This window comes from Zosterops lateralis (genome assembly GCF_965231275.1).
Source record: "Zosterops lateralis genome assembly, chromosome: 8".
Taxonomy (NCBI): Eukaryota; Metazoa; Chordata; class Aves; order Passeriformes; family Zosteropidae; genus Zosterops; species Zosterops lateralis.
In genome coordinates this window covers 12874286-12889135 of record NC_139768.1, presented here as the reverse complement: position 1 = coordinate 12889135, position 14850 = coordinate 12874286, and the positions used below count along the sequence as shown (strand labels likewise).

The 14850-nt window shown below is 36.5% G+C and overlaps 1 protein-coding gene across 5 annotated transcripts in view; it reads right to left on the bottom strand.

Moving 5' to 3' along the window:
* Positions 1 to 5495: 5495 nt before the first annotated feature.
* The window catches only part of IDE (insulin degrading enzyme), a 53961-nt gene continuing 44606 nt past the window's right edge, over positions 5496 to 14850 (bottom strand). For all 5 annotated transcript variants that reach the window (XM_083866509.1, XM_083866506.1, XM_083866508.1 and 2 more), the window contains exons 21-25: positions 14231 to 14503; positions 12264 to 12325; positions 10827 to 10899; positions 9371 to 9438; positions 5496 to 8195 (exon numbers count right to left, since the gene is read on the bottom strand). In XM_083866509.1, coding sequence (XP_083722635.1) covers positions 8100 to 8195; positions 9371 to 9438; positions 10827 to 10899; positions 12264 to 12325; positions 14231 to 14503 — 572 coding nt within the window. In that variant the 3' untranslated portion in view covers positions 5496 to 8099. The remainder of the gene's footprint in view (positions 8196 to 9370; positions 9439 to 10826; positions 10900 to 12263; positions 12326 to 14230; positions 14504 to 14850) is intronic.

The window sequence follows — 14850 nt, the reverse complement described above, 5'->3', positions numbered from 1 at the left end:
GCACTAAAGACTTCAAAATTTACTGTCCAGTAAGTCACTTCTACTTGACTTTCAAAAATATTTTCAGAAGTGCCAACTTTAAAGACTCAACAACCAACCCAAAAATTCATACTTCAGGTCTTTTCACTCTCTTGCATCACCATAAATAAAAGAGCCAGTTCTGTTGTTCATTTCAAAGATGAAGAACTAGATGTGACAAGCAATTTCAAATACTTACACACATCTGTTACCTGCAGGCACAGGTAACTGGCTGGAAACAGCACTAATTAATGCACTATAAGTATTGCAAAAGAGGAGAAATAATTAAACTACCTTTTAGACAAGAAAAAGGTAGTAACATGTAACATTAAATCAAACAAAACACCTGTTGAGTAAGGAGATTTAATGTGATGTAGTTGCTGCTCAAGAACAGAACTTTACACCTTGCTCAAAGCACCTGAGATGGCAAGGGGCCAATAAAGGCAGGATTGCTCTCCTCTCCTGATAGCTTTGGCCATTCTTACTTTCAGGACCAGGAACATCACAAATCTTGCTGAGCTGCTATGGATCTGTGGGCACTGTGGTGCTCTCCATTCTCAGTACAGCTCCCCAAAGTGGAGCTCCCCTGCAATACCAGAGCAGGGGGACTGTGCACGGTGTTGCCATTTCTGGTGTGGCTGCTGGGGACACCTTAGCATGTTCAGTGTACTAGAAATTACCACCTGCCTAAGTAGAATAGCTTTAGTGACTGTGCTATCCCTTACAGTCTTATTTATCATACACATAAATCGACACTCAGCTTTGATTTTGAGTTGCTGTCCATTTTCTAAACAATTGCTTGTGCTGAGCTGCTGGACAAGCAGATCTATTAAATCTTTCCACACAGTTCTGAGAAGGTATATATTATTTACTTGAGTTTAAGAAAAAGTGCCAGGTTCATTACACTACAAATGCATACTTCACAAAGGTAGACAGACATTATTGTTTTGCTTGCATGGTGTATGGTGGCTCTGGGGGATTAGCAAGGCAGCTCCTCTGGCATCTTTGTAACACATCTCTGTCACATATCTCTGTGACACCATCACCAAATTGAAGTCCAACAATCTATGAAACTATGGGACTCTGATTATTTCTATCCAATAAATAATGTGTCTATCTACATAGATATTTGTGTAATATTTCTATCCTGTATGGGGAGCTCAGATCAAAACAAAGACATCAATGTTCCAAGACTTCCAGGACTATTAGCTATTCCAAAAGTATTTAAGATTATTTTAAATGACTAGCCAAGAGTGTATGCCAAAACCATTGTTAAGATATATTCATTTCATAATCTAGGGCTATCAGTATTCTACAAGGCAATACATTTACTCCAGTTGTCAGGCCAGCTCAAGGATATAGTTATCAATAATCTCAACTGCCTTTATTTTTTTGGTGTCTGTTGGGTAGAGAATGCAGAGCTTATAAAGTCAATGAGAAATTCTGATAATTTTATTCTATTGCTTTCAAAGAAACTTAGGACTGTTTAGACACTACAAGTTGTCCTGAAATTAAGGTCTTCACACTAAATTACTCAATTCAACATTTAAAAAAGCCTAACACACATTATTAGCTGTACAGCACCACAGTTGTGCATTGGTAGTTCACACAGTAATACATGACCTCTTCCCAGGAATTTATACTTTTTATACAATGACGTGACAGACAGACATGATTATCAGACAAGAAGTGCAAAATGGCATGCAATTTATATGCATTATCTTCCATTTCAACATCATTTTTATGAAGTGGCTCACAGTGTGGGCCGGCACCCCAGCTCACACTTACACTTTGTATACATTGAGCTTAATACAATCTTTTGCATTTTCACATTCATAATACCTTTAAACCAACAATTACTGACATTTAAATTCAAGTGGACAATCCAAACTACAAGCATTCTTTATATATGCATTCTTCAAGTTACACAGATCCTATGAGCTATTCCACTCTTAAATATTGTACTCTTCCTATTCCAGGAAAAGGCTGCATAAGGTACATTTTTCTTAGCTTATTCACAGCAATAGAATCATGTTGTGCATACATCAGCAGATGTCTCCTGCTGCAGTTGAGTAGCACCTGGTTTCAAATTACTTCTGCAATAGTTTTACTTGCTTAAACTTCCCACTTTGCTGAGCTCCAGCAGCAGTCCAGGGTGGCTCTCCAGGCTTGGACATACTGTAGGTGCCATCTTTGTTTAATTTCATGGGCAAAGCTTTCCAGGATTAGAAGCTGAGCTCTAATCACAGAAAAAATATCCTAGGGCATATGTGTGCTGCCTGCACACAGTGTGTGCCAGTGCTAAAGGGACACCAAGTGACACTTTGGGCTGGTGTGACAATGGCAGGATCTGCTCACCTCACCTTGGCAAGGCAAAGTGAGCAGCCCTGTCTCTGCCTTTGAAGGTGACACACAGAGTAACAGAACTAAACAATCAGCTGTGGAGATGACAGACCCAGTTATACAGACAGACTCTCACGTTCCTAAAATACATTTAATTCCCCAGAACTGTCACTAGTACTTTCTCTTCCTACAATCTTATCTGGAAATAATCTGTGAACAGAATTATTTACATAGATTTTTTTTCAGACTCTTGAAACTTCTCCCTTAATAGGTATCTCCCAGTAAAACAAATAACTTCACTTGGAATAATGGGTTTTAAGAAATTTGTTGTCAAAAACACTTCTCTTCCTCTGGCCCTGCAGAACTGTTAGCAGGCTCAAAGTTACTGTAATGACAATGGGATAAAGTGAGGACGTGTTCAACTTTTTGACAGCTGACTGACTCCAGAGCACTGATGGGCACTGAGCTTGTGAACTTCCCTGGCTTTCACATACATGCATAAATAATCATTTGGGTTGAAATTTGTCCTGCTAAACTTACTTCATTCCAAAGCCAGTTAGAAAGTTTAAAAAAGACTAACTGAACCATTTTTGAGCACTATTACTGTGAAATGTTTACGTATTTCTGGTGTTTTAAACTAGTTCCAACACTGCCTTGTCAAGTGCACCACTTTTAATACTATTCAGGAAATTTCTAAGATCTCTGTACACTAAAAAGCTCCACATCTAAAATTTACATCTTCTAAGGGCTGCCCCAGTTTTCACTGACATTTGCACACCCAGATTTTCTACATTCAATACCCCACAATACCATTTTTGCACATGCTCTGAAATGACTCAGCCTTAACCATGTAAAATGCATTAGTATTGGTCTCCTACATCTGCCTGGAATTCACAAATAGCTCTTCTTCTTTCTCTCCCATCACAGCAGTTCATCCTTTACAACTTCATATAAAACATATGCTCTTCTGTAGTTGAAGTTACCAAAACATCAACCTCATTTCCATTTTCTATTAGAATCGTTCCTAGCCTGTTCTTCCCACTTTGCAGGTTACTAACATAGGCTGAGGACCTCCTCATTCCCCTCTGTGGAACCTGTGCTGGTTTTTTAAGTGTTCCCCCGGCAGAGCAGATGTGTGTTTGAGCCCACACATACTACAGGACACCTCATTCTGTATATGGATGAAGAGGAGGGCTGGAAAGGGTCCTGAGTTCCAGCTGCTGCTCCAGTGAAATTTTACATGCCTTTGGTAGTCACTGGACAAGTACCACAATTCTTTGTTTCCCTTTCTGAAAAGGAAGCTGAGCAGACAGTGAAAATCTGTACTAGAAATCTGATGCAGAAGGAAACACACCTAACACCCAGTAAAGTGGTGGCAAATCCTCAGAAAGATGTAGGATTTAAACTCGGATGCTTCTCTCTGGAGTTTCCCAAAGGCTAAGTCACTTTCTTATACTTGGAGCTATGGATCTTCCCCCATCCATTGCACAGTCAAGGAATTCAATTGGGAATTCTGCACTGCACCACTAAAGACAGTCTTAAAAATTAACAGTGGCAAATGCTCATCAGTGTGATACCTACATCCTTTAATGCTGCACTTGGGCTTCAAAATGTTAATTTAGAAAGCCATAAATATTTTCAGTCTTAAATTCTGTTTAGATGCTTGAGTTCAAATACATTGATTTAACTGTGACAATCTCCCGGGCTTTTGGCCTTACATACTTTGTTCCTTTGAACTGCAATTCAAATTTCACCCACTATTACCATTATATTCCACCCACAGCACATACTGTAACTTATATTCTTTGAATGGTAAATAGTAATGTTTCAAATAAAAGCCTACATAGGCCAGCCTTCCTTTAAAATTACAAGGTACAAAAGGGGCCTGACTTTCTGATCTCTTCTGCCCTTAAAATACTCAGAGGTGCCTTGTATTAGCAACAATATTAAAAACTGACTTGCAAACCAAGTATTTCAGAGCTGGATTTGAATATCACATTAGGTATGAGCTCAAGCAACAGCCCCAGTGTCACTGTGGATGACCATGTCAGCTTAATGGTCACATACTAAAAAAACATGGGAAAAATGTACTAAAATGTAGAAGATAATGGTTTTTCACTTTACAGCAGGCCTACAGTAAAAGCATACTAACCAGTTAAGTAGGAGAGAAAAGGTAAAGTAAAATTCTGCTGATCCTGCTTTAAAACAAGAGCTAGATAATAATAAATGAAGTTAAGGTGTGTAATGCTTTCCCCAGATGTTACAATTACACTGTGGAACACATTATCAATAAGGGCTGCCCACATCCAAGCACTTAAATAATCTGAACAAGGTCAACCATTTTTTTAATGGCTAATAGTATTAGTTAGAGTACATTTGGATAACTTGATTTTTTGCAAGACAGTAAAGTCAATAAGTCAAGATCTACACCAACCCCTAACACGTGGGAGTCAACAAAGCCCTGACGTTGGGGACAAGTAATTTTCCAGGTGGACTGTTGGCATTTTCTTTCTCCCCAAAGTACCAGCCACTCTTTCCAATGCCAAGGACAAAACCTCTCTCTTAATGCTGCTCACTGTCATGCATTACTTCAAGGAGCCCCCTCAGGAGAGCAGGAGGACCTGCTGACTTGTATCTTTATGCTGTCAGAACTGACATGATTTACTACTATAACAATCAAACACTCCTGACCTTTTGAAACGTAGTCTTTTGGTGTGCATAGAATAAAGAAAATGACCAGGCAAAGTAATTTCTCAAAAGCAACACTTTAAAGCTGCACTAGGCAAGATTCAGTCTGGCTGCAGCCACGCCCTAAATGTACAGTTTCAGATTTGATAATTAAAATTCTGTCTTGTGCAAATATTTCTACCTTTATATTCTAAGTTTTCATACACTTAGAGGGCAACAGAGGTGGATCTACCTAAGAGGTGTGGGATGCCACAGGGGGAAGTCCTCTGAAACTTCCTGAGAAGTGCCTGAGAGCACTTCTGCAGCAATGTTATTTGGCCTAACTAGTCCAGCTGGATAGCAGAAAATCACATTTAACATGTCTAATAAAAAACATGCACAGACTGATAGATGTAACATTACCAGTATGCAAAAATTAAAATGAAACAAATTAAGAACTCCAAACATTAAATTCAGATTGTTTATTGTAAACAGAATAACTCTAGCACTCTGTCATACTGGCTGTGTCACATGCACCCAATTCCACATCAACTGCTTAAAATAGCACTTGCAAAAATTACAGTTATGTAATAATAATTTATGGTTTCTTACATAAACTAATTAACAAGCACTAAAATTGAATTACAGTGTATTCTAGGTAGTTCTTTATTGCTTGTAGACACTGCAGCTTTGGATCCATTAAAATGAACCCATTAGTATGCCTGAGTTTATCAAAATTTACTGCTATATCAAACTCAGAAACTGTAAAATGCTGGAGAACACTTAAAAGCAATTAAGAGTTGTTGGAAAACTACATGGGTTTCCACATCCAGTCACAGAACTTTCAAGGTATACATTTTTCCCTCTGGAAAACATGATTTGTGAGCCTGTGTTAGATACACTGCTATTCCAATTTATTTATATAATCTGTTAAAAGTTGATAGTATTTCCATGAATATATATATATATATTTTTACACACAATAGGAGCCATTTCATTGTATTCACCGTAAGAGTGGTATGTTTAAATACTAAATCCCAAAAAATATATTTTTATAATATGTTGTCAAAACTTTTAATATATATAATACAAATACTTTTACTAAAGGAAAACTATAAACAAAAGTGAAATGCAAAAGGGCAAAAAGCCTCATGTGAAGGATCCATGAAAAATATGAGCATGGACATCTTGTCTGGTTTTGTTTAGACTGTATTTTTTTTTCTTCATCAGGCTAAAAAAGATGCTAGTGGCCTTCCTTGGCCACAGGTTACATCACAAACCCTCACCAAACTTATTAAAAAGATACTGAAACATGTACCATTAACCTTTAAAACAGCTTTTAAATGCACCATATTTATTCAGTTAGAAAAGACTCTCAAATAAACCCAACTTAAGGCCCTTGCCCTGTCAAGCATTCATTTAATTTGGCCTCAGAGCCAATGTAAGAACCAACATTGATTCAATCACAGAACAGCCCTATTGACTATACCAGGATTCTTATCTTTGACACACATGCCTGTCACATCAGGGCACTGCTGATTCTGATCTTTGACACACATGCCTGTCACATCAGGGCATTACTTTCAGGCTCTTTTAGTAAGAAGCAAATTCTTACTAACACCTGATGAGCAGATTTTATATCTTCAGTTCTTTACATATCCTCTCCTGTCTGGGTAAGTGCCATCTCCTTTATGTATTACAGAGGTAGAACTCAATGCTCCTTTGCCTTTTCCTATTTGGGTGCTGTCCCAAGCACAAGACCACTCTGCAGAAGTCAGTAAAACTGGTGAGGACGAGTCACCTTATACTGTTTTATCATTTTACTACATTATGGAATATATATATCTATATATATAAACATTATTATCAACATAGTTATTGATCCTTCTGAGTTCTGCACAGCCTTCTTCCCAGAAGTAGGAGCAAACCCTTTGTGATGTAACCTGAAGCACAGGCCATGCTGTAGCACTGCTACCCCAGCACTGCACCATCCCAAACACCTTCCTGAAGGACAAGAAGGACCCATACAAATATCAAAATAATGATGTATCTGACTCATTGGAGAGCCCCTATTTGACATGCACCTGCTCTTGAGTAAAGAACTAGTGTGTGTTTAGTTATTTGCACTAAGGAGTGCTTTGCTGGACTGAGACCCAACAGAACCGGTGAGGCAAAATAGACTGAGTTCTCCATTAGCATTTATGCAACTGAAAACAAAAAATGACACCAAATAAAGTATTTGATATACCAAATGGACATTTCACAGTAATGCTGTAAAACTGAACAGGGTGTTGACAGTATCAAGAGACTGGGACAACACTTTTGGTGACAAAAATAAGACGCACTAATAGAGTGTTTCCAGCATTTTACTAGTTTTAATATAAAATGTCCCCCAATTTGTATAAAGATTAAAATCATGCCCTTATCTTCAATTATTCTCATTAAGACAATTCTCTCACCTATTACTGTGTTGTCAAATTTCCTTTTTTTCAGCCCCACTGGTCTTCATAAAACTTAAATAGAAAATATGTTGGTTACATTAAGGAGCAATTAAAAAAGTATCATTCAACATGTCACTTCAAAAAAATGTGAAAGTCTCTATTTTTAAGAAAAATTGTTGACCCCATCCCAAAAAGGACTTACTTATCTCACCCCCTCCAATTCCCAATAAAACAATTACTGGGATACTAAACAGTGTTTTTCAGGAGTAACACGCACATTTCAAGCAACTTTGTTTGCTCTGGAGGGTTATTTCATCAAAATGAAAATCTGAAGGGATATGTTATTTTAAAAATATACTGCATCTACAAGTTTTTTATTATTATTGTTTCAGTTGATTTTGGTTTTTATCAGGTTGTCTGTAATATAAATGACACATGACCACAACTGATTTTTATATACTCTCTATCCCTAACACACAGCTAATGTCAAATGAACCAAGAAGGAATTCGGGACTTTCATAATGAACAGAACCATCTATCCCAATGATCTTTAATAATTTTGTTCATCACAAAGTCCCCTGAAACCATGTCAGTACTGATCATTTGCATTTCTTCATCCATTGGGGTTCTTCACAGTTTTGCAGCCATGAAATTGATATGTGGTTTCACCAGTGGGAAGAGCGGCAGACTGCGCTTGAATTCTGTCATGTTTTCAATCACACTTGGCTGCAAAGAAGTGCATGCAAGAAAAAGTCTGCTCAGTATCTTCAATCAGAAAAGTGACAAATTCCTTGCTTTTCATTTTAACTGTTGCTACAGCTACATATAAATATACCTGTCCTGCTCTTTTCTACAATATTAGTGATTCACACTTCATTATTACAGGAACCTCCAAAATGCAATGTTATTTCTTATGAAACAACTGGTTTCATATTTACATCATTTCAAACAGATAAAAGGCAGTAACTGCATTGGTAATAATGTCAGAATCTCCAATAAAAGCAGAGCTGACCTTTTAATTTTCATTCTACTTCAGAGCACCCCACCCGTCCTTTGAATATCAGAGTGAAATGATAAGCACAACAGCTATTCTATGCACTATTATTTTTAGATGTAGTAACAAAGTAAGCTTCTAATATTTCAGTCATCATGGCTCATATATCCCCCTACCATTCATACAGAAATTTCTACCCATTCTAAAGGCAATTATTTCACCTGGAAGGTTTGATGAAGAACACAGACCTACCACACTGTGTAAGGTTAATCACCTTTTGGGACAAACACTACAATCCTTCAAGAAAATTCACTGAAGGTCCAGTAAGGGCCCAGTGCTGTCCTATCTAACCACAGTGAAATCTGTAATAGCTGTATGAACAGAATTCACCAAATTGTTTCCTCCACAACTAAACACATTGACAGAAATGTACATCATTATTTTAAGCTTTAAGATAATGACCAAGTAGTTGGTTTCGTTGTTACTTTGGGGTTGGTGAGTTGCTTGGATATTTTAAATAAAGATGATGAATTTGTTGATGCATATGCATCTCTCTCAATACCCCATTTATCTGATCATATAGAATCAATACTTTCAGACAATAATCATCTGTATTTACTCCACAGTGCAGTTTACATACCCAATGCAGTTTACTACTACTAATTCAGTGAATTTTCATTTCAGAGAACGAAAAAAACCAGAGGTAAACGGACAAATTGATAAAAAGAAAAATCAGGAAAATCCCCACTGTTAGTGAGGACAAAAATACATGTAGAAAAGAGCTAAAACATCAGCCCCATGACAGCAGGAATTTCCAAAGGTCTGTTTCTCCCTATAAACTCGTATTTAATGATACAAAACCTCTAGATTAAGCAGGCTAGGATTTTTTTGTGTTGTTTCTTTTTACCTGTGGTAATGGTGGTGCTGGTGCCAGGTTCACATCGTTTTGGCATGGAAATTCTCCAACAACAGGGCCTATTCAATATCAGCAAAATTAATTTGAGACCATAATTTAATGACTATCTTTTACATAACTGATTAACTGTTTTCTCTTATATGACAGGTCTCTAAATAAAGCACCTTTATTTAAACATTTAAAATTAATTTTTTTAAATATTTAAAGTACCTCTAAATAAAGTTTTATAAACATATTGCTTTTATATTCCACATCTGTCTTTAGAAATACTGATATTAATCCATTATTTTATCTGAAACCATGAGCTGAGACAGAGGCTTTTATTTATTTTACTTACACATAAAGAGAATGTCGAAATAAAAATTGCTAATCTGTTGATCAATCAATACTTAAAATCACTTCTCAGTACCAATGATGAGAACAGCAGCAAATGCCAGTGGTACATACAAGAGCAGTGCAAAAACAGCACATCACTTGATGAAGACACGCCTATAGAAGTGTAGAGGTTTCTACAAGTACCAAAAATCTGGACAGCAACCCCAAGTATTCCCTGCCTATCACCATGCATGTCCTACTCCAATTACCCCAAAACTTATTTTTGCATTTCTAATATCTTCTTTTTTTAAATGGCAATTTCTACACTACAATAAAAATCAATCCTACTGAGGCAGAGGGGCGTTTCATGACATGCACACAGTATCTGCTTCTCTCTGTAATGCAGACAAGCCTTCAACGTTTTGATTTTGCAAACAAATGGATGTTGGAATTTAAGGCCAATATAAAATGGTGAAAGATTTGCAAATAAAACCTTAGAAGTTTTCCTCTCAGTTTACTCATATTAACCAGAAACACTTCTAGCCTTTTCCTTCCTGAATTCTAAAATGGAACAATACAGTTTAGAATGCACAACTGATCTATATTACTTCAAAATAAAACCTAAATAAAAGCTGATCTACTAAAGTTTGAATAAAATGTTTGACATTCCCAGAGGATTTGGGTTTTGTTTTCCCTTTTGAGAGTGCTTGACTACTATTGTGGACATTCATTGCTAGTCTGGCAAAAAAATGCTCACACTGGATTGATAACTGCAAATTCTAATTTTAGGCTGGCTGGGCTTCTTTTCCCCTGTAGGACTATCACAAAGTTTAATATTTGTTTTAAAATATCCTGTTAAAAACAGACGTGCTATTTTAGGATATACTGTTTTATTATCAATATACTTCAGAATATTGATAAGCTGAAAAACTTGTCTAAATATCAACAAAAAACGTGAAGCACCCATGTGAAGTAAACCTGAGAAAAACCACATCTTTTTCCTCTGAAAGGTCTACCAACTCCAAAGCTGAGTTTTTCTTACAGTGGATACATATGATATAACATGGCTATCTGTAACTATGACTTGTTGGAACAGGAATTGATTAAATATTATATTCAGCACAATACTTACAGGAATCCATTTCCCTTGCAAGGACATGTACTGATACCTTGTGTCTTCTGGGAGCATCTATTGCCAACAGCACCTACAGTAAAAAATATCAAGTCCTTCAGGTGTAGGAAATATTCCTTAGACATTATAAAATAGTAAAAAGAATGAGAGCATTTAAGTTTTAATTTAAGCCTTAAAATGAGTGATGAATTTTGGGATGTGCCTTCAAATATTACTAAGTCATCCATACAGTACTCCTGAATTTTTTTACAATCAAGTTAAGCAATTCATGTCTTGCTTGGAACTCAGAAAAACCGTAAGTAACAGAAATTCACCCACTATCATAGTATCAGGAATGCAACCTAAAATCTCTGCAGGATTTTCAATTCCTAGCAGCCTTCTGGAAGCACATCACCCTGAACACAATCATTAAATTCAGCTGGACTATCACACCAATCTAGCCTGTTATTTATGCTCTGGAATGTTGGATAATCATGTATTGAGCAATGGTGTAAGCAAAATAGTATTGATTCCTACCAACCCAGAATATGCATACTTGTTCAAGTTACCATTTATTAAACAACAGGTACTGAAATTCCATTTACTAACTTTGCATTTGCTGCGTAACTTCACATATGCTATCATACTATTAAAAAAATTACAAGTAAACAACTCCCTCTGCCCAAGAGAGGAAAAAAGAAGACAGACAGACACGTGCCATACTTCTTCATGGGCAGAAGTTTTTCCATCCAATAATAAATTCTGAAGACATTAAGTTGATCTTATTTTCCAAAGAACTCCCTGAGCTACCAGCTGCTCCGTAAGTAATAAAACTCCATGAGCACTTTGCAATATAGAGAAATACCACTGTCTATTACACATCACAAAACAGAAAGAATGACAGCCATTTTATTTTAATACTGGTTGGGGGTGACAGGGACAGGACAGGCACACATTTCAACCACTTATACTGGATATCCATCCGAGTTAAAAATGTACAATTACATCATTATGCTGTTCCTTTGCTCTGCCTAACCATTAGAAGAAGAAAAATCCCTATTGATTTACAGTGAACAAAGCTTTAAAAATATCTGTTTCATTCACAATTTATGCCCATAAAATAAACTGAATCACTGACTGGTTGAAGAAAAAGACAGAAGAACAAAGGTGCAATTTTGGCCAAGCTTGGTCATAGAGCAGCACATTTCATATCCATAAAGAAAAGATAAATGAAACAAGAAGAGCCAGCAAGGAAAAACCAACAAAAGCCCATCATTCTGTGCAATTTTTACAGCTGCTGTTAAACTAAGTAGTATTCAGAAAATAAAAGATACCTGCATCCACTTTATCATCTACCTAAAACAGGTGTCAGTATACCCCTTCAGAGCATGCACAATTAAGATCCAGTTGTACCTCCATCTCATTCTAAGTAACGTTTTAGCTGCATGAGTAACTTACCTTGTAGAATTGTATAATGTCATCCTTGGTCAGGGTCTTTAGATAAGCCACTTCAATGTTATCTGCACAACAATAGCACAAATTAGAGTAAGTCTGCAGATCACAGCTGGTTATTATTAGCACATTGCTTATACAAAGTATGCTTCTTTTCAATTCAGATGCTGTAACTGACTGCAAATGAAAAGCTTTTCATTGTTATCTTTCAAGTTAATACTCGCTTCACTAAAAGTGTCAGTAGAACCTTGGCAGAAAATTATACTTCAATAAGTCTATTTGATTTGACTTACTAAAAAATGCACGTTTGAAGAATACTGATTGCACAGTGGGATATTCAGTAGCTAAAATGGGTATGCCTACTCTTGTATATTATCTTCAAATCAGTTACACATTTCTAATGCAGACTAGTTATAGATGGCTTTTATTCAGAGTTAGGAAACAGGATGGCAGGACACACTTTTACAGAAATGTTAAGGAATGGTGCCTACATACCCCTTAAGAAGTAGTCACAGCTAAAAGATATCTGGGGACGTGTTTCAGTTGCTACATTCCTTCATATTAATTAAATTGTCATGGACTAATCACCTAATATCATTGCTGTTAAAGCAGAAAGGTTTCTTGTAGATGTGCTTGCTTTTCTCAGGATTAGCAAGAAGATGAAGGAAGAAACACATGCAAGAGAACAGGCAGTGAACAAGCCTGTGATGCAGGTGGTAAGTAACAGGAAGTTCTACAGGGATGAAATAAAAATCAACAATACAGCTCGGAAAACTAGGTAAGATTTCGGAGAAAACAGTAAAAGTAGTAATATTAAATATGCACAAACAAAAAAAATCCTTCCACTTCTTAAGGCTAGAATATGAATTTCTGATTTTGACAATTCTAGTCATATTAAAACCATTAATGACAAAGTTACTAGTGGGCAGAGGGGAATTAAAGATATAAAAGTCAAGGGAAATAATAAGTGGGATTTAGATATGAAAAATAGGGCTACACTTAGCAGTAAGAAATTCCAGAGAGATAATATTGATCCAATTATGGTATAAACAGAACCACTTAAGGCAGAGAAAAATCAGCCTATTTCATCAGACACAAATAAAAAGTACTTGAAGTGGTAAGTTTCCATGCCATTTCTTATGCTCAGGCACGAAACCTCGTAAACAGCTCTTATTCTCTCTAGACCAAGCTAGAAGACAAGTCAAAACTCTTCATTATTAAACAGCTCAGTGAGTCATCATGAAGCAAGACTGTATTTGCTATCATGGAAAGCCAATACAGTGCACATAAAGCAGAAGAGAAGTCACAGAATACAGAATGAGTTTTATGGAGGAAGCATATTACGCATGAAGACAGAAAATTACAGCTGTGAATAAGAGTCGAGACATGAAAATGTCAGGAAAAACTGATCTGTAATTAAACTGATTTTTTTAATGCTAGAAACTGTATTATTTATGTGTTTAACTGTATTAGTCATGTATCTCAGTATTTTTAAAAAAAAATTGAAATACATTTTAAAAGTATTTTAAGAAATACAATTTAAATATTATGTAGGACCACACAGTAAATAACTGTCAGTCCATTTTCAGTAATAACACTAGAAGCTGGATCTCATTTGGTCTCCTACAAACCTATAACCTTCAAAGCATCATAGATGAAAAACACACAAAAAAATTAGTGTTTCTTCAAATCTAAGCTGAGACAGATTGCACATTAGTTAAGATACCTGCTGTTGCCTCTGCTAGCACTCCCTCAAAACAACTGCTCAATGCAAAGAGAAACAGGGTTCATATGAATGTGTGCCCTGTCAGGAATGTCAGCGTGTATCTAACTGCATCTCAGGGAAACAGACAGTAAATTATGGATAGGCTATGTAAAAGTTTAAGTTGTTCCCAAACGAATATGACACTCAACAGTCACAAATGCAGCCAAACTAGAGCATTCAGTTTGAAAGGAATTACCATTTGTCTTACCTCTGTCAAAGTTATACTGCTGGGAAATGATTTCTCCCCAGTATTTAGCACATTCCGCAGACAGCTTCTTTGGTTTGTCTAGACGACGAATTGCTAAAGCTTGGATGTGTTTTTGGAAGGCCTCTTCTGTCATGTCTTCTATGCATTTCTCCATGGTTTTTAAGAATGCTTCAACTCTGCTCTCTAAATAGTGTGGTGGCTTTTCAGATTGGATAATAAATCGCAGTCCTTGGATGCCATTAGCCCGACGTGGGCCACTGAACACAATGTAACCTTGGCAAAACAAGAAGAGCCACAAATTAAAAGAAATCCTTTGTCATAGCATTGAATTTTGCCAAATGTGGCATGTTTGGCAAGAATGCAATACTGTGCTAACTTAATTCTGTGTTATAAATAAAATAATGCAGGTTTTCAAAATGTGTCACTGCATTTTTTTAGAACATCTTTATTTCATTGAAGTGAGTATCAGTTTAGGGAAGGGGCAAGGAGGAGATGAGGCACAGTAAGACAAAACAAAAGTAATTCTGTCATCAAGATCAGGCTACCAGAAATGAAGCTGTACTCTAGTGTTTCATTAGACTCAGCATTAGAAACTATTTATTTTTTCCTAACATCTAATC